The sequence below is a fragment of the Lutzomyia longipalpis genome, chromosome 1 (assembly GCF_024334085.1).
Source record: "Lutzomyia longipalpis isolate SR_M1_2022 chromosome 1, ASM2433408v1".
Classification (NCBI taxonomy): domain Eukaryota; kingdom Metazoa; phylum Arthropoda; class Insecta; order Diptera; family Psychodidae; genus Lutzomyia; species Lutzomyia longipalpis.
In genome coordinates, this window is record NC_074707.1 from 22517855 (window position 1) to 22534430 (window position 16576).

At 40.0% G+C, this 16576-nt stretch overlaps 5 protein-coding genes across 6 annotated transcripts; 2 read left to right on the plus strand and 3 right to left on the minus strand.

Moving 5' to 3' along the window:
* Positions 1 to 211: 211 nt before the first annotated feature.
* LOC129797141 (maltase A2) lies at positions 212 to 4284 on the minus strand. 2 transcript variants are annotated; one of them, XM_055839466.1, is made up of 4 exons: positions 3875 to 4284; positions 884 to 2348; positions 517 to 666; positions 212 to 447 (listed from the first exon to the last, which is right to left on the minus strand). In XM_055839466.1, the coding sequence occupies exons 1-4, from the start codon at positions 4020 to 4022 to the stop codon at positions 372 to 374; spliced, it is 1839 nt and encodes a 612-aa protein (XP_055695441.1). In that variant the 5' UTR covers positions 4023 to 4284; the 3' UTR covers positions 212 to 371. The 2 variants fall into 2 exon arrangements, with proteins under 2 accessions (XP_055695441.1, XP_055695440.1); XM_055839465.1 differs by having other exon boundaries at positions 3836 to 4284.
* A 104-nt stretch (positions 4285 to 4388) lies between these two features.
* LOC129797142 (dual specificity protein kinase TTK) lies at positions 4389 to 6062 on the minus strand. The gene is made up of 5 exons (XM_055839467.1): positions 5947 to 6062; positions 5821 to 5868; positions 5264 to 5764; positions 4640 to 5189; positions 4389 to 4569 (listed from the first exon to the last, which is right to left on the minus strand). The coding sequence occupies exons 1-5, from the start codon at positions 6033 to 6035 to the stop codon at positions 4474 to 4476; spliced, it is 1284 nt and encodes a 427-aa protein (XP_055695442.1). The 5' UTR covers positions 6036 to 6062; the 3' UTR covers positions 4389 to 4473.
* Positions 6063 to 6193: 131 nt separating this feature from the next.
* On the plus strand, positions 6194 to 10067 carry LOC129797140 (zinc finger CCCH domain-containing protein 14). Its single transcript, XM_055839464.1, has 4 exons — positions 6194 to 6282; positions 6434 to 8495; positions 9017 to 9265; positions 9499 to 10067. The coding sequence occupies exons 1-4, from the start codon at positions 6244 to 6246 to the stop codon at positions 9756 to 9758; spliced, it is 2610 nt and encodes an 869-aa protein (XP_055695439.1). The 5' UTR covers positions 6194 to 6243; the 3' UTR covers positions 9759 to 10067.
* A 111-nt stretch (positions 10068 to 10178) lies between these two features.
* On the plus strand, positions 10179 to 10953 carry LOC129797144 (cytochrome c oxidase subunit NDUFA4). Its single transcript, XM_055839469.1, has 3 exons — positions 10179 to 10318; positions 10446 to 10592; positions 10655 to 10953. Exons 1-3 carry the CDS (start codon positions 10271 to 10273, stop codon positions 10715 to 10717), a joined length of 258 nt encoding a protein of 85 aa, XP_055695444.1. The 5' UTR covers positions 10179 to 10270; the 3' UTR covers positions 10718 to 10953.
* A 44-nt stretch (positions 10954 to 10997) lies between these two features.
* LOC129797143 (E3 ubiquitin-protein ligase RNF123) lies at positions 10998 to 16213 on the minus strand. Its single transcript, XM_055839468.1, has 8 exons — positions 15962 to 16213; positions 15665 to 15890; positions 14095 to 15592; positions 13827 to 14026; positions 13064 to 13761; positions 12175 to 12998; positions 11926 to 12103; positions 10998 to 11859 (listed from the first exon to the last, which is right to left on the minus strand). The coding sequence occupies exons 1-8, from the start codon at positions 16054 to 16056 to the stop codon at positions 11706 to 11708; spliced, it is 3873 nt and encodes a 1290-aa protein (XP_055695443.1). The 5' UTR covers positions 16057 to 16213; the 3' UTR covers positions 10998 to 11705.
* Between the last annotated feature and the right edge of the window lie 363 nt (positions 16214 to 16576).

The following is a 16576-nucleotide window of genomic DNA, read 5'->3' on the forward strand; positions in this document are numbered from 1 at the left end:
AATTTGAAAAGGCGCGCATTTTCGTTACATCGAATTTCCAGTGAAAATTCGCACTTCCATTGCTTTTGAATTAATGTCGAACCGTTAAGATTTTTTGTCTCTTTTTTAGAATTTTCCTAAATAAAAATTTAAGGGGAAAAAAGATACATTACTTTGTTAATAGATTAATTTTTTAAGAAAAAAAGTAGAACATGATGAAAAACACCCAAAGTTGCGCTCAAAATGATAATTTTTTATTCTACTGAATTTGTGCAAATCAAAAAGATATTGAAGCAAAACTTTAAAATTCCGATGCAATCAATAAAAAAATGAATTTGCATTCGGATGCCATCAACACGTGGAATACATCTTGGTAAGCATTATTCTTCTTTTTAAGCTTTTGGGACGTATGTTAGGATTATGGCAGAGTATCTGGAAACAGGAATTGATGAACTGGACACCTTTCCCCTGAAAGAAATTTTAAAAAAAAATATGTTAAAATGGATCATTTTTTGAGAAGTAAGAAGAGAAACTCACTTTACAGCCACATCTGTGGCATTGTAATTGGTACTGAGAGTGTGCACAGTCAATTCCTCAGCTATCCCAACAACATTGGAAAAGTTGGCATTCACGTACTGCTCAGTGGGATTGAACACTACAAAGAAGCCTGGATTTCCGGACTTTGTCCTAAAAGTATAAAACAACAATAGAGTAAGAACTTTCATTGCCAGATGGTTAAAAAAAAAGTGTTAGTGAAATCATTTACCAAATTCTGTTAGCCATGTTTTAGTGAGAAATGGTTAATGCCACAGAGAGGAAAGAACATGTGAAATGATTAGTTTGATTAGTCTTGTTAGCAGCAGAAAATATGAGTCAACTATATAAAGCGGGATTTCTGTTTTACCTGGAATAGCCAATAACGGTGCTGTTGACATCTCGATAGAGATCAAAGCTCCCGTGCATGTAGGATGGTGAAGTGCGGATTTTGTGGAATGCCTCCGTAGAGTAGTCCTCCGCCTTTGCTTTGGAAGCATCTACATTGAACACTGGAACACCAGGGATGAGCTGGAGGAAGATGTTGTATTCGGAAATTGTGATTTGTTGCAGAAGTTCCTGCTTCACATAGTTCCATTGAAGCCAGAAATGCTTCCCTGTTTCAACTGTACTCTTCCACACATTCTGTAGCTCCCTGTAGATATGATCAGCACTGGTACTATTGGCCAGAAGATTGGTTACTCGTCCAAGCTGAATCATATCGAGAGATTGTACTCCTTTGGACGACATATAAACTTCCGGACGATCAATGTCATCGGATGCTGCTAGAAAACCTTCGGAGTTTGTAATATTGTGAACGTACGCCTTTAAATCATACAGGAGATCACCCAATCCATCTTGATATGTGGTATGAGCGTGCGTCCAGAAACCATACTGGGTATGATCGTAGTTTGGATTATTCGATGGTACATTGTCCTTAAGTTCTCGATCAACAATAAAGTGCTTCGTATTGGCCAGACGAATGCCTTTAGCTCCGAGAGAAACCACCTCCTTGAGGACTCCCTTTAGTTTTGTCAGAGCAACGGGATCATTGAGTTGAAGATCAAAGCGATCATGCCCAAATTGCTGGAGAAAGATGAGATTCCCTTCATTTGTCCATGCACTTCCATTGACCAATGAGAGCCAATTATTGGGAACTTGGTGTCCTTCGCGTGTAACAAATGCACTTCTTACATCAGGATTATTGAGAGCTTTCTGAAACAATGGATCTCCACGCGAAACGAAATTCGGAGTGAGATCAACAATTAAATTAATGCCATAGGCAGCGAAAGATGCCGCCAACTTCTTCAGTGCATCAGAAATAGCAGGATCACTTCCAATATTGTACGTCTCATCAGCGGGAACTTCGTAGATGACACCCTTCACGCCTAGTCCCTTAATGCCTTCAATTTGAATATTATCTGGTGTGGGTGTATCAATCTTCACCAGTGGTCCCTGCTTCCACCATGACAGTGGCTCAGGAGCTGCACATTTTGGTGCATAAATAATAATGAGAACAGCTCCAACAAGCATCCCAGCCCAGAGGCCCCAGAAGCAAATGAAGAGGAACCAACGCAAGCGAATCCAGAAGGGATCATTGGCGTACTTCATGAGTTCCTCCTTTGTCAATCCCGTGAATGTCTTGTCAATGGCTCCAATATCGATCTTTGCATCGCCATTCTGTTGATCGCCACTGATGAATTTAACTTCCTCCTTCTTTGCCAGATTCTGCTGTTCCTCCTCACCGGCGCCAAGCATCTTCTCATCGGCCCCCTCCTCAGACATGTCAACCTTCTCGCGTACCATGTTTGAATTTTTCACTGCGTCGCTTATCACTGTTTGTTGGGAAGAGAGAAAAAGCACACACATCAAGCGAGATTAGTATATTTGTGAAATATTCCACATCATCACTGAATCTCTCTCAAGGGTTGGTCATTTTCTACTTTGAAATACTTTTAATATTTTATTTAAGGAGAAAAATTGTATACCTACTGCTTTAGAAAACAGAGGAAAGGAGTAAAAATTTATGATAAAAAAAATAGCTTTAGCTAATAAAACACACCCACTACTATAGACTTATAGAGCAATAAAATAATCTTTTATTCTCCTAATTATCTAAATTTAATACATGTTTTAACTTTCAATGATGATTATGTAACGCTGAAATTTTATATATTGCCTTCAGTTTTATTATCAAGTTTTTTTTTCAAAGGAAATATTTGGCAGTAAATATTTAATTAATAAGTTCTTTGTGATTTTTTGAGTGTTGTGCATTCTTTTAGGCATTTTTGGTGAATCATTTTAGAAAATATTTTAATCAGTCATAATTATTCCAACAAAAAAACTAATAGAGTTGAATTTACATTACCAATTAACACTTTGAAATTCTTTCAGACTTCTGAGGTGTAGCTAGAAATCTAATCTATTTATAAGATATTTTAAGACTGGACTGGTTTAAGCACCCAAAAATTCTTCTTAGCTACGTTACAAAGTATCCATTATTATCATTCTTATTATTAAGTATTTTATTTGCATTTACTCAATGACCAACTCTTGAATGATTTCAATCCAACACCCTGTGAAAAGAAGGACTAACGAGTGTGCTGATGTACTACAGAAGACAAAATTGCAAAATCAAATTGACTCTAATGCGGATGCTACTAACTGATAAAACGAACAACATTCTTCAAAAGCATTCTACAAGAAACGCTGGGTGGAAAATTTACGTAGACAGAGAAGCAGATTGAGATGTTGTGACCAATTATCACGCACTCTGGCTTATTTGTGCAAAAGCGGCAGAAGCTGTGAGAAATATAATACATGTTGTACATAAATGGGAGGAGAAGGAAGCAAAGTTCAGAAAATAAAAAGATGAAAAGCTGGAATTTCAGGGAGACAAACAAGCATCTATACTACGGTATCATCAGAAGCAAAAAAAAAGTCAAAGAAAAATGCGATATATGAGATATCATGCTGAGAGTAGCCCACAGTGGTTGTTATAGCAGATTTAGGGCAGAGTGTTGCATCCCCTCTTCCAACCATTGCGGTCGCTCGATTTCTGATGCAATTCCCAGCAAATGTGTCATGATGGCCCTCAAAAATATTTATATTCCGGAATTTTTCGCACTTTGTAACCACTGTGGATTGCCACCATATCACAAGATTATCTCACAGAGCGCACAGAGCACGTCACACGACGGGGAAAAGGCACGTTTTTTGCAAAAATATAATGGCGACAGAAGAGAGAAAATAATATAACAGAAAAATAAAAAATATAGCAGTAAAAAATAAAAAGTGTTAGAGATAGAAAAGATGATGATACCCATGCAAAAGACACAATGTGACAAAAGATCACACAGACCGTCTTCGAGTTTCTTCTCAGCCTTTTGATGGTGATCTAAATCCGGAATGGTCTTGTAGGTCTCCTTGGGGAATGGGGAATCGGAAGCGGACAATCTCTGCGCTTCCAGGTTCAACTTGGTACTATTCCTTTCAGTTTTATCAGTCATCTCGCGCTGGCAATTATGGGGCTTCGGCGTTCACGATTTCTCTATTCGTAGCAAACTCGTCGTCGGTGAATTAAATCGATTAGTCCAATAAAAAGAGAGATTCCGTGGAAAACGGTCGTCGTCTAGTTTCAGAGAGCGCGAAAAACACATTCACGGCGTGTCGCGGAGCGGATTGAATTGAAATCTGCGCTTGCGCGTTCCAGCTTCGCGTCTTCTTATCCCAAAAAACTGACTACCCAGGAGCCAAGATTTCAGCTACTCTGGAACGCATCATGGACATATCCACGGAGAGCTTCCACCAAAGTATTCCCTATGCCTGTGAATTTTCAACATTGTGCGCGCTAAATTCGAATTATAACGCAAAAATAATGTTAAAATAGAAATATTTTGTTTGCATTATAAAAAAAATATAAAATTATCAATAATTTACAATACAAAAAAAAATTGAAATTCATTGCATTGGTAAAAACAACTCAAAGGGATAATTGAGTAATTCCTTAATGGAACTTCTTTCCTTGGGATTATGTTTTAGACACTTTTGTGCAATCTGAAAAAACAAGAGATTAAATTAGAATTTAAAGAGCAATTTTTAAAACAAAAAGAAATAGTTAATTTACCTCAAGAAACATCGGGGGGTAGTAGGAGGGTAGTGGTGGGTAGTTGATGGCTGTATTGGGATTACAGATGGCCATAATTTTATTTGGAATGATCTTTATGTGACCAAATGGTGTAGTTTTGTACAGCAACTGGAAGAAAATACATCCCAGAGACCAGACATCTGTCTTTGGGGAGATTTTAATTTTAGGCACATCCTGTCTCGTGTCCTCATCTGTTGATATATCAATCAGAGTTTCGGGACTAATGTAGTTGTACGTGCCAGCTTGAGTGTGTTTAATGATGCTCGTTGAATCCAAGGAAATATTGCTGGCAATACCAAAATCAATGAGTTTCAGCTTCCTGTTGACCATAAGGAAGTTTGCTGGCTTGATATCACAATGAATTACACCGCAGCTGTGGATGTACTGAACGCATTTTAGCATTTGATACCAAAAGTCCATTATCTTGTATACTGGAAGATTTTGCTCGAATTCCTTTAGGATGGCATTGAGATCCTGCTCTCCCTTTTCCATTGCAATGTACAATATTGAGTCATCCGGAGAGTAGAAACTAAAAGAAAAAAAAATTCACTATGTGCAAAAATGTGTTTTAAAAGTTATTTTTTCAACAAAATAATGACTTACTGATCAAAAAGAGTTACAATGTAGTTTCCCTGTAATCTCTTGAGTAATTCAATTTCATTTATATTGTCACTCAATGCATCTTGATTCCCACTTAGCCGGACCACTTTAAGAGCACACTCCATATTCCTGTCCATCATATGGGCCAAGTAGACAACACTGGAGCCCCCCTGGCCAAGTTTTCGCTTTACACTGTAGTCTTTTCCATTGATTTTCACAATTTTATATGATTTCTCTTCCGGGACCTTTATCGGCGCATCAGACGGCGCTTTCATCTCCACTGTGCTTCGTTTAGAGAATTCCGAAGAGGATTTTTGTTCACAATTTATATTCAAATTAGCCAGATTCCGATTATTCTCCTTCATTCGTCTGACACTGAGAATTACTTTCTCTTCCTTTCCTTCGTCCTTTTTCGCTACCGGTGTGGCAATGCACGGCACTGTTTCTTCATGATTCCCACCAATTGTTTCCGATACTTCTCCCGCTTCCGGTGGTGTTGGCTTCCTGAAAAAAGGAATCTTTTCTATATTTCTTTTTACTGTGAAATTTATGTTTCTTACCCAGTTTCATCTTTATTCGCTTCAATTGTCCGCAGAATCTGTGTGATACTGTTTTTGTATAAAAAGATTTTTCAATTAAAGTCGTTCTTTTCTAAAAATAAACAAAAGCAAATATCCCAAACAAACCTTTTTCCGTCTGTGTGCGTTGAACTATCTGAATCAAAATCAATGGGAGGCAAATCTTTTGCACGCCTCGGCAGTGGTTTTGAAGACATTGTAAAAAATACCTTTTATTTCACAATTTTAGGAAGATTATTTTGGAAAAACAACTTTTTATTCAATGCCGAAATTGAGGTTATGTTAGAATAGTTTCAAAATCAACTTGTTCGCCCTCTTCGGGAAAAAATTGTCCCTAAATTTATTTAGAAGTTGATTGAAGAAGAAAATTTAGTTGTGTTTTTCGCTGAATTTTCCGAGGAAATCATGGAAAATTTGGGTTCAGAGATTGGTCAGAAGATGAGGGTAAGTACAGGGAATAGAAAACGCTCAATGGCATAGTGGAAAATGCAGTAAAAACATCTCAAAATTGTTTTTCCATTGAATGTTTTGAGGTTATTTTTATAGTAAATCTGTACTCTTGGGAAATCTTGTAATTTTCTCCTGTATTTTCCAGCATGCCGTCAAGGCAAAGCTTCTTGAACTTGGAACGGGGACCTCATCTGGCTATGTGGATGATGAACTACCGGATTATGTGATGATTATGGTGGCAAATAAGCGATCAAGACAGCAGATGGTTGATGACTTGAATCTCTTTCTGGGATCTAACACCGAAGAATTTGTCAGTTGGCTCCATCAGGTTCTACAGAAGCTCCAGGAGGTGTCAATCCCGGCAACAGTGCCCCCAAAGGCGAGTAAGAGGAAGCAATCGGACACTTCGGATGTGTCATCACACAAAAAGGAGAAGAGAAAAGAGAAGAAGACCAAAAAACCCTCAAAGAGTCAATCATCCGTTAGTAGCTCATCAAAATCCACAGTGGAAAAGTCAAAAGCTCCCCCATCAATTACTGACGTCTTTGCCAATCAGTTGATTCAGAAGGCAAAGAAGACTTTGGCAACGGAAGCCACGGTGAATGTGAAGAAGCGAGAGAAAACACCGCCGGAAGTGAGTCAAAGTGAAAAGAGAACGCCGGAGAATGATTTCGATATTCCAACAATTACGCAAATATCTACAAATACCGTAGAACAGACGCGTCGGAAGGAATTGCTGGAGCTCGAGGAGATACAGAAGAAAATTTACCAAGCCAAGCGACAACTGCGTAACCTCACATCGGATGAGTCTGAAGATGAGGATTTTATCAATCTCAAAGCCGATGGAGAGGAATTTGATGAACCTGATATGAGACAAACAGAGAGTATTGTGGATTCAACACGCAATCAGTCGACATTTCGCAATCCTAGTCCCATTGTGTTTGATCTCCCAAATCGAAGGGTATCCCATAGTAGTGAAGGGACACCGGAAAAAGAGCTAACTCCAAAGAGGGGTTCTGTAAAGGAGCGTTTGGGTTCAAAACCACCTGCTGAGCCAACCACCACTGCTGCTGGGAAGAATGTTATTAGTTTGTCAGCCAATCGACGGAGTGAGAAGGAAATCTACATCCCGGCCTTTCGACGTCGTGAAATGGAAAAAGCAAAAGAGCTGGCTCTTTCGAAGGATTCCACTAAACCCAGACGTACACGGGATGAATCTCCTGAGAGGGCAAATCGTGAGAAACGCAATGGGAAGGAACAGAAAGTTGAACTGAAACCTGTAGCGAAACCTTCAGTGCGTCAACGTATTGGATCGCGTGTTATTGTAGCACCACCAAAGCCGGAATTTGATGAGGATGCTGTAGATGTGTCGATTAGTAGCATTGTGACAATAAAACCACGCCCAGCAGTGCCCAAGAGTAAACAAGCCAACAAGAATCTTCTCCTTCGTGCCATGGCTGAGGCACAGAAATCCACGGCAACGGCTATGCGACGTAGTAGTGAGAATGATAAAATCACCCGGAAGGGCACAAGAGGCAAGGCGAATATTCTCATTGAAGTCCCACGTGGGGATGAGACGGAAGCATCGCGGGAAGATGAGTACGTACCCACACCTATAGTCAGTAGTCGCGAAGAAGAGGAGGGAGTCGTGTATATCCCACAAGTTTCTCGTGAGGAAATTGAAATTAATTCATCTGATGATGATACCCCAGCAGAGGCGAATGAAGGGGATAAGAAAAGACCCCAATTTGTCGTGACTCTCGATGGAATTTTCAAAGGATTGAAAGAATCGCCCAGGAAGAATCAAAAGTTGCCGCTTAAAGCCCCAAAGGAGCGACTTGTTGATAAGAAAATCCTTCCGGTTGAACCGAGAAATCGCGATGCTAGAAAATCTTCACCAATACGTAAAAATGACTCTCCGGTGCGAAGTAAAAGGGACGAAGGATCCGGCAGTAAGAGATCAATTGAGAAGGAGTCATCAAAAGAATCAGAACAGTCTGAACCGCCGCGAAAAAAGAAGACTCGTTGCTCACCAATACGTTTCGATTTGGATGATAAACCGAAGAAAGTTGAATCTCCAGGAACTCCAAAGAAATCCCACAAAACTCCCGAAAAGGAAGTTGAGAAGAATTCAAAATCAGACGGAGACGGACATACAGTCACAATTAGGAAGATTGAGATTAGGAAGTACGAAAATCTTCCTTCATGTAAGTTTACTTTTTTCGTTTTATTTATATGGGGGAGTGTAGGGATAGCTCAACAAATTTTTTTATTCGCGTTTTAAATTGTGACAGTTTTAGAGACTTTTTTTATGCATTAAATTACGAAAGAAAAGCAGCTGAATGCAATTTAATTGCACATAGAAGACGATTCTTGTTCAAAGGGAATTTTAATTTCAGACCAATTTGTACAATCTCGAAGGATAAAAGGTATTTAAAATGTTCTAGGCTCTAAATATAATTTGCCTAGACATGCAATGCAATTTTCTCTATCTATCTAGCTTTCTCAGCAATTTTTGCTTCTTCTTATCGTCTAACGTTGACAATATCTTGCTTGAAAAGAATTTTCCAAAGAGATTTTCGGAGGGCTTTAAAATGCTCAATTTGTAATGATTTAAATAAACTCCAAAAAAATTCTCTGGCTGAGAGAAATTACTAAAAAAAGCAATAAAATAAGTAAAATTTTTATACAAAATAAACTAAAAATTATCATACTTTGTTACTTGCAGTGCTAAGCTCAGTCGCGGTGCCTCAGTCATCGACAAAGCCCAAGGATCGCTGCAAGTACTTCCCAAATTGCAGCAAGGGAGACACATGCGAGTTCATTCACCCCTCGATGCCGTGTAAATCCTTTCCAAATTGCAAATTCGGCGACATGTGCCTGTATTTGCACCCCAAATGCAAGTACGATCTCACGTGCTCGCGCCTCGATTGCAACTTCTCTCACACCCCGATTGTCACAGCGGCCCCACCTCTAGGTAAGATGACATATTTTTGGCTATCAATTGAGGGGATTTGCAATTTTTACCTTATCGCGGAAGCACGTTTTGCGAGTATCATGTGCACTTGCTATCAGGATTTTGTTTGCCAAAAATAATCACCTCCAACCAATATCTCTGCTGTTGGTCATTTACCGGCTTTGCCACCTGGGAGAAGAGTTAACCCTGCGTGCTAATATGTTGCAATGTTGTTGCTTTTATTTTTTCTTCAGCCTCCCATGTGGTTCCCGTGAATAACTACAAGATGATCACGCAGAATTTATTGCCACCACTCTGCAAATTCTATCCAAAATGCAGCAATACTCTGTGCACGTTCTACCACCCAAAACTATGCCGCTTTGGTAAGGCGTGCATGAATAAAGTCGAGTGTAACTTCTATCACTACGATATTCCTGCCGTGGATAAGTTTAGGTGGGTCTCAACGGCATCTGGAAGTGGATCAGGACATGCACCAGCATCGACGTATGTGTAGTTATGTCCACGCATTATCCTAAAAAAAAATAATATTATTCAAACCTAACTAAGCATAACAACAACAAAAAGAGAAATGTGTCCATTGACGTCACATTATAATGCATTATTTATAATTAAATAATAACTATATATTATACAATTACTACGATTTAGGACTTTATTTAATTATCACACCAATCGTTTATAGGCGAATAGGAAAAATTGATGGACATGACTATAATACGTCACCAAACTCCCCACAAAAATACAATATTGTGAGTTTCGGAAGAAATGTATGAGAAAATAATTAAAAGTTTAAAAAATTGCATCAATAGATTGATAGATTCTGCAAAAAAATGTTTTTTATTTATGAAAAAAAAAATTCTTGAGGTCCTGCAACGGTTTTATTTGAAAATTTGACAAGCCCTCTAGCGGTGATGGCATTGCAACGCTTTTGATCTTGTCGTTCGCGAAAGGGTTAAAAGTGAAGAAAAATTTTCTGTGTGCAAAAGAAAACGCAATTTCTCCAGGATGGTGATGCAAGGAATGGGAATGTCCAGCTTGAAAAAGCACCCTGCTGTAAGTAGAATAAGGACAAATCCTCAAGATTCCCATTTTTATTGCGAATTTATCCGTAAAATCGCATTTATTCTGTTACGTCACACCACATTGATAAAAATGTCTTCTACCTTCCCGGACTCATTAGCTGATCCCCCTGTACGTTTGTGTGGCAATGGGAGCAGTTGGCGCAGTCTACTACACCCTCCGTCTGGCCACACGCAATCCCGATGTGACATGGAATCGATCTAAAAATCCCGAACCATGGCAGGAGTACTCCAATAAGCAGTACAAGGTAAGATGTTTTCAGGTTTTTTCTTCCGGAAGGAGAATCCTGAAAATGTAACAATTTTTCAGTTCTACTCCCCCATCCGGGACTACTCCAAGACCGAGAGTCCAGCCCCCAAGTACACTGAGTAAGAACTTCTGCATCCAAAAATATTCAAATCTCGTGGGGTCTTCAACCTTCAGCTGTAGTCGCACCCGACCTTATGCCGTCGGCGAGATTTAGTAAAAAAGGAAATTCAATAAAATCTCTTTAAATACAAATTCCGATAAAAATCACCCACATGGGATTAGCAAACTTCTTGATAAATTGATGGATTATAGCTCGAGGTAATTACAGAGAGTATGTATAAATAAAAAAGGTATAATTAGTTTGATCTTCTTCACTTGGCTGCAAAGAGTAAAGAAAAAGTCCTTCTGATTTGTGCAATAGATTTTATTTTATTTCTTTTTTTTCTACAAACATCCTGTCTCGTGCCAAAGAATTGAAAATATTTGATAAGGAAACTCTGCGATTGATTAGATTAGAATATTGTTTGATTGCAGACGGCTCAAGTGCCTTCTTTTTTTATCCCAAATTATTCAAAATTAATACCATGTTTGACTTATTATTTTTGGCTCTTACATTTTGGTTTTTTTTGTGGTCCCATCTTATACTTTCCCTATATACATCCTTGGCTAGGATCTGAAGATTTATTTGTTTTATTATTTGTACAATACCTTTAAATGTAACTGCTAAAATTAAAAACATTAGATTCGCTAAACTGAGATAACATAAACATTTAGTACAGAGGCACAAGACAGCTTTTATTTAATGTGCTATTCAAGCTAGATTAGGGAGTTCATTTGATAAGATTTCAAAATACTTTGTGCTGATTAATTCTTTTCAAATGAATTCCCTAAGTCTTAATTTTTTTTAGAGAGGTAGCTGGAATGTTTTAAACTTGGAATATATTTTCTTCTACACATCATTGACTAAAACACGCGCGCACACAGGTAAAATTTGCATAGATTTTTTCCACTAAAAGGAGAATTGACTAGATTTTTGAGGCAAACAGATAAAAAGATTACTATTTGTGGCAGTGAGTAGGTGAACACTCAGATTTCATTGCGGTGAAGAGATTCATGATGTAAAATACTCGGTACTGTCTTCAGAAGACAGAGAAATGTGGGAATTTTCGTAGAGGATAGTTCCATCGAAGGATTTAACCAGAACAATGGGAGTTTTGCAGTAGAAGCATACTTTGTTGCTCAGTAAGTGCTGAACGATGCAGTTTCTGCAAGGAAATGAATAAAATTTAAATTATTAATGAACAAATTGATAAGAAAGGCAATCAATTTACCCGCACGATTGATGCTGGCACGGGAGAAATTCACACGAAATAGCTTTGGCGTAACAAATTGAGCAGAGAGAATCTTCCGAGAGGATTGTCACTTCAGACATCATTGTCTGTCGCTTTTGAAGAACTCTGATCATCTGTCTTACTTTTAGCAACTCTTCGGATGTAATGTGGGTGGGATCTGTAAGATTATCAATAAGAAAATTATTTAGACTAAAAAAAAAGACTTTAAAAAATAATTAGTAAACTCACAATCGGCCAAATTGAAGGTCAAAATAGGAGGATCCTGGGGGAATTGTTCAATATTTTGAGTAGAATTATCCACTCCTGAATCCGGGGGGCTTACTACTGGAGCAATTGGCGTTGCTTTTGCCTCCCCAAGAGCAAATTCCAATGTGATTGTTTGAAAACTCGGCTCAATTAGCAGGCAACGGGAAACTCTTGGGATTTTGCTCACAATAAAATCCTCCTCTTCAACTTCATCCTTCATGAGAGCCAGGAGGATGCCCAAAACAGCCGAAATAATGGCAAAATGCGTCACACTACTCAAATCTGGTAGACACAGATCGAGTACATACTGAAAGCATCCCGGTGGGGTTGTTACGCGTGATAATACTTGACTGGCTAGCTGGCAAACACGTCCAAGAAGGAGGTCACTATTGGGACGGGAGGGATCTTGAAAAATTCCCGGAGCAATTGTTATAATCATCTCGAGGGCACGCATTAGTGACACAGTGAGCTCGAAACACATTGAGCATATCTTGAGTTGTCTCGAATCAATTCCCTGATGCTGATCGGTACGTCTACTGGCCGTTTGAATTTCCTGCAGCAAGAGGATGAATTCCGAAAAGGCCCAATTGAGCTGCGAAAGGAGTGAGTTGAGAAAGATTGTGCAGTAGGGTTCATCAGCTAGTAAAATACGGCTGATTAAGTGCTGAAAATGGCGTGAGGGACAAGCTGGAGCAATGTGATGAAGAAGCCCAGTGTGGGAACCATTTTTCCCGCGACTCCTGAACAATCCCAATGCTGAGGATGTGAGTTCACCCTGCTGCCAAATACTCGTAGGTCGAGATTCTCTGCAATGAGTTATATTGATTATATTCTTATCAGTAAGCAAGCCTAAAGAGAAAAAAAACTTTACCTGTATGCGAATCCTTCACCAAGCCAGAAACGCAAAAGAAGCCAATTGCTCTGTCCCCAGGCACGATTCTCATATGGCCGTAAGAGGGAATGCACCATGGCCAGTTGACTGCTAGCAGTTGTCTTCTCCAGTGATCGTATTCCCACTTCATGGCACGTGACTGTTCCCAAGGCCTGAAGCAGGGCATCCTTGCAGGAGGCAAGAACAACACGAGGGTCAGTTGAATGGGCAGCTAGGAATTCTGCTGCACTGATCACTATGTCCATTGAATCCGTAAAATCATGCTGAAGATTCATGTCGTGAAAACTAAAATCAAGTACAGTGTCGAGCAAAATGGGCAATACATTGATGTATGTTTCGGGGACAAAGGAAAAGAGGACACCCTGACTGGATCCCGATTGCAGAGTATTGAAGATTAGCTTCAGCAGCCAACACAGGAGATCCCGTCGATGAGCACCGAGTGCCACAGATCGATACCACGCTTGCTTTCGTGCCAATTCCATTGATCTCTTTGCAAAAATACTCTTACGCTGCCCAAAGCGCTCCTGAATCTCCACAAGAATGTCATCGTGGGCATTTGATAGACCCCCATTGGCGGCCTTGAGTTCTTCCAATGTCTTGAGCACCTCATCTGAGCAATCCTTTGTCTCTGTCAGTATTCCCGACAGCATAGCTATATTGTCACGCAGGTCAGCAATCTTGAAAAGGCAAGAGAGAGATTGAAGTTCATCAGAGTTTTAGCAAAAACAAAAAGTTTACTTACCATTACGATGTATTTATGAGCTACAGCGTAGTAGTAGAAGATAGAGCAGTCTAGGAGTTCATCTAGAGATTGATTTGTATTCCTATCGATACCCCTCCTCACGGGACTTCCCACCTGACGTACAGGAAAAATATTTCTGGGAATACTTGATGGGAAATTTTGATTCGGTTGATGTCCAGTAATCATCAACATAGCTGAATCTGTGGAAATAATAATATAGTCTTCAATGAGGAATTCTACAAAAATCAAAATTTTGATAGAAACTCACAGAAATCCGCAGAGTCCTGCCTGTTAGCTGCATCCGGTGCTAGGGGTATGATTGCCGGATGATTTTCTCCTAGGACAGTGATCATTTCTGTGCGAAAGACCTTCTTCAAATGCGAAAGGACCCCACCAAGGCGATCAAAGTGAAAGTAAGTGAATGCATCGTTGTAGAAATTTACAGGATCTACTTGAATGCGTTTTGCGGGCATCTCGGTGGCGAGAAGCTGTCGTGTGACATCAAGGAGGATACAGAGAAATGAGAGAGCCACTGCTGGCTGTGTGGGAGTTGCATAGTTATTCTGCATCGATAGACTACGATGTTCCAAACTGTTCTCCATGACGTAGTTCCGGAACTTCGTGAGGAATATCCTCCTACTTGAAGGGCTGTCGTGTGTTCCATCGCGATGAGTGAGGAGAACGGATATGAGATTCTTCTGGAGTGTGTAGAGTGTGACTGTGCAGGAATTGAGCTTCTCACAAGCAGCAATATAGAGATCTTTGCGACCACCTATACCCTCTGTCCAAATATGATCGTCCGGAAGAAGACGCTCAAGGGCAGCTTCATCGGGTGGTTTGATGTAGAGAAAGAGAGGTAAGCAATTTTTCTCAAAGAATCTCTCCAGCAGTAGATACTTTCGTGTTTCAGGATGATTGCAAATGCATGTAAGGACAACGATTACCATTCGTTGCTTTTCATATTCAAGATCAATCGGTGTCTCCTTGTACGTACTTCCAATGAGATTAATTAACTTCATAAGCACTGCCCGGGTCTCCTCGGGTTCCATGTAGGTCCAGAGGAGTGTCAAAAATGTTCCCAACGTGGAATGTGGGTGTCCAGGATGAATAACCACATTCTGACTTGGATCACTGCGTATTACACACATACTCCGTACGTAGGAAAAAAGTTTATCTTCCACAACGTATGAATTTGTAAGGAGAGGTGCTAATTCTTCCACTAGCAGAGCAGCTACAACCATGAAAACAGAGTCTGAGGTGCTTTTCTCCCCAGCCAAGGGGACTTTAGTGCGTGAAATCAGCCTCGATAAGTTGGCAAGGTACTGTAGGAGATAATCAGCTTGCTGTAGAAGTTGTTTTGGTGGCAGCTGGAGAGGTTTGTAGCCCGCAATGGGATGCCTAAAGGGTGATCCACCAAAGTTGGCGGTTAAGCTGTCATTGTATGAGAGAGATACTGCTGGGAATAGTGCCAATCCGGGACCACGTTCAATGTCCGAGAAAGCCTCACCGAGACTCACTCCATTGCGATGGTACTCAATCTTCCCCTCATCCATATCCAGGCAGACACTGAAAACATCTCCACTGCGCCAATAGGGTCCATACTTCTTTGTGTAGACATGCCAAATTCGTTGTTTGCTCCCATCCAATCCATAGCTGTACTTTGTATCTCCCACACCCGTATCTGTTGTGAATTTGCATTTCGCAGAGCACCATCCAATTTGCATGACTCCCTTTGAGCGCAACTGCACCTCATACATCCACTTCCCCTGAAGGTAAAAGATCAAGGTCAGAAAAAATTATCAACGTCAAAACTCCTGCTGGATGGGTTCAGTTCTCACCTTGAAAACGCAGCAAGTTGCCCGAACAGTTGAAAAGGGGCTCTGGGATTGCACTGTAAGACGATCAGGGGATATGGAGACCAAGGCAGTGTTGCCTGGTTCTTTATCAAAGACAGTCCTTGGTGGCCCCAATCGTCCATCCTGTTCAGCAACTTTTTCCCCATTTGCATCATTAATGTTGCTAATTATTTTTGCCTTGAGCCACTGCGTCACCTCACTCACATGCCTGAAAAAATCATAAAAAGAAACAAATTAATCAATGACCAAACCCCTAAATACAGGATTCATTGAACTCACTCAGGAAAGGTCAAAGACTTCACTTGTGGCCCCAATTTGTGAGTAAGTGACGGATATTCACCAAAAATTTCCACTAAAATATTCGAAATTTCCATTTGTGCTCTTCTCTCAGCTACTTTTGCACATTCACTGAATAATTTTGCTCATGACCTGCAGGAGAGTGTCCTTCCCAGATGCCAGAAAATCCCCAAGGAATGACCTGCGTGCTTTCTGTTTATCTTCTCTTCTATATCTATCTTCTATCTATATAATAAAGAAAGGTCTCTCTATAATTTCGTTCCTGTACAGCTATGCATTTCTACACCGTTTTGGTTCGATCGCGATGAAATTTGGTACAGAGACTACTGATACCAGGCGGTTTTTACCAACGACATTCATTTTCCCCCCAGAGCCTCCCTTCCTGTAGCCCCCATATAAAATACATGCTTTTTTGACTACTTTTTGAATTTGGCGCGGTAAAAATGTAGTTCCAAAAGTCACCACTGCTATTTTTTGGCACATTTTGCTAAAGAGAAAATGAGACAGTGCACGTCACTGATACTGACTCCCTCACACTTTCAGTTTTTCGCAATTTTCTCGTGTTTTCCACCGAATTTCCCAGCGAAAGTGCGTTTT

Bases quoted from the DNA above. Each gene is read 5' to 3' on its own strand.
- LOC129797144 (XM_055839469.1), top strand. From the start codon at position 10,271: ATGGTGATGCAAGGAATGGGAATGTCCAGCTTGAAAAAGCACCCTGCT. The intron at 10,319-10,445 runs GTAAGTAGAATA...CGGACTCATTAG, and splicing joins GCTTGAAAAAGCACCCTGCT to CTGATCCCCCTGTACGTTTG. The intron at 10,593-10,654 runs GTAAGATGTTTT...ACAATTTTTCAG, and splicing joins ACTCCAATAAGCAGTACAAG to TTCTACTCCCCCATCCGGGA.
- LOC129797143 (XM_055839468.1), bottom strand. From the start codon at position 16,056: ATGGAAATTTCGAATATTTTAGTGGAAATTTTTGGTGAATATCCGTCA. The intron at 15,593-15,664 runs GTGAGAACTGAA...TTTTACCTTCAG, and splicing joins CAACTTGCTGCGTTTTCAAG to GGGAAGTGGATGTATGAGGT. The intron at 11,860-11,925 runs GTAAATTGATTG...ATTTCCTTGCAG, and splicing joins TGCCAGCATCAATCGTGCGG to AAACTGCATCGTTCAGCACT.
- LOC129797141 (XM_055839465.1), bottom strand. From the start codon at position 4,022: ATGACTGATAAAACTGAAAGGAATAGTACCAAGTTGAACCTGGAAGCG. The intron at 2,349-3,835 runs GTATCATCATCT...CCCAACAAACAG, and splicing joins ACATTGTGTCTTTTGCATGG to TGATAAGCGACGCAGTGAAA. The intron at 667-883 runs GTAAAACAGAAA...TTATACTTTTAG, and splicing joins ACCGTTATTGGCTATTCCAG to GACAAAGTCCGGAAATCCAG.
- LOC129797142 (XM_055839467.1), bottom strand. From the start codon at position 6,035: ATGTCTTCAAAACCACTGCCGAGGCGTGCAAAAGATTTGCCTCCCATT. The intron at 5,190-5,263 runs GTAAGTCATTAT...TTTTTCTTTTAG, and splicing joins ATTGTAACTCTTTTTGATCA to TTTCTACTCTCCGGATGACT. The intron at 4,570-4,639 runs GTAAATTAACTA...TTGTTTTTTCAG, and splicing joins ACCCCCCGATGTTTCTTGAG to ATTGCACAAAAGTGTCTAAA.
- LOC129797140 (XM_055839464.1), top strand. From the start codon at position 6,244: ATGGAAAATTTGGGTTCAGAGATTGGTCAGAAGATGAGG. The intron at 6,283-6,433 runs GTAAGTACAGGG...TGTATTTTCCAG, and splicing joins AGATTGGTCAGAAGATGAGG to CATGCCGTCAAGGCAAAGCT. The intron at 9,266-9,498 runs GTAAGATGACAT...TTTTTTCTTCAG, and splicing joins CACAGCGGCCCCACCTCTAG to CCTCCCATGTGGTTCCCGTG.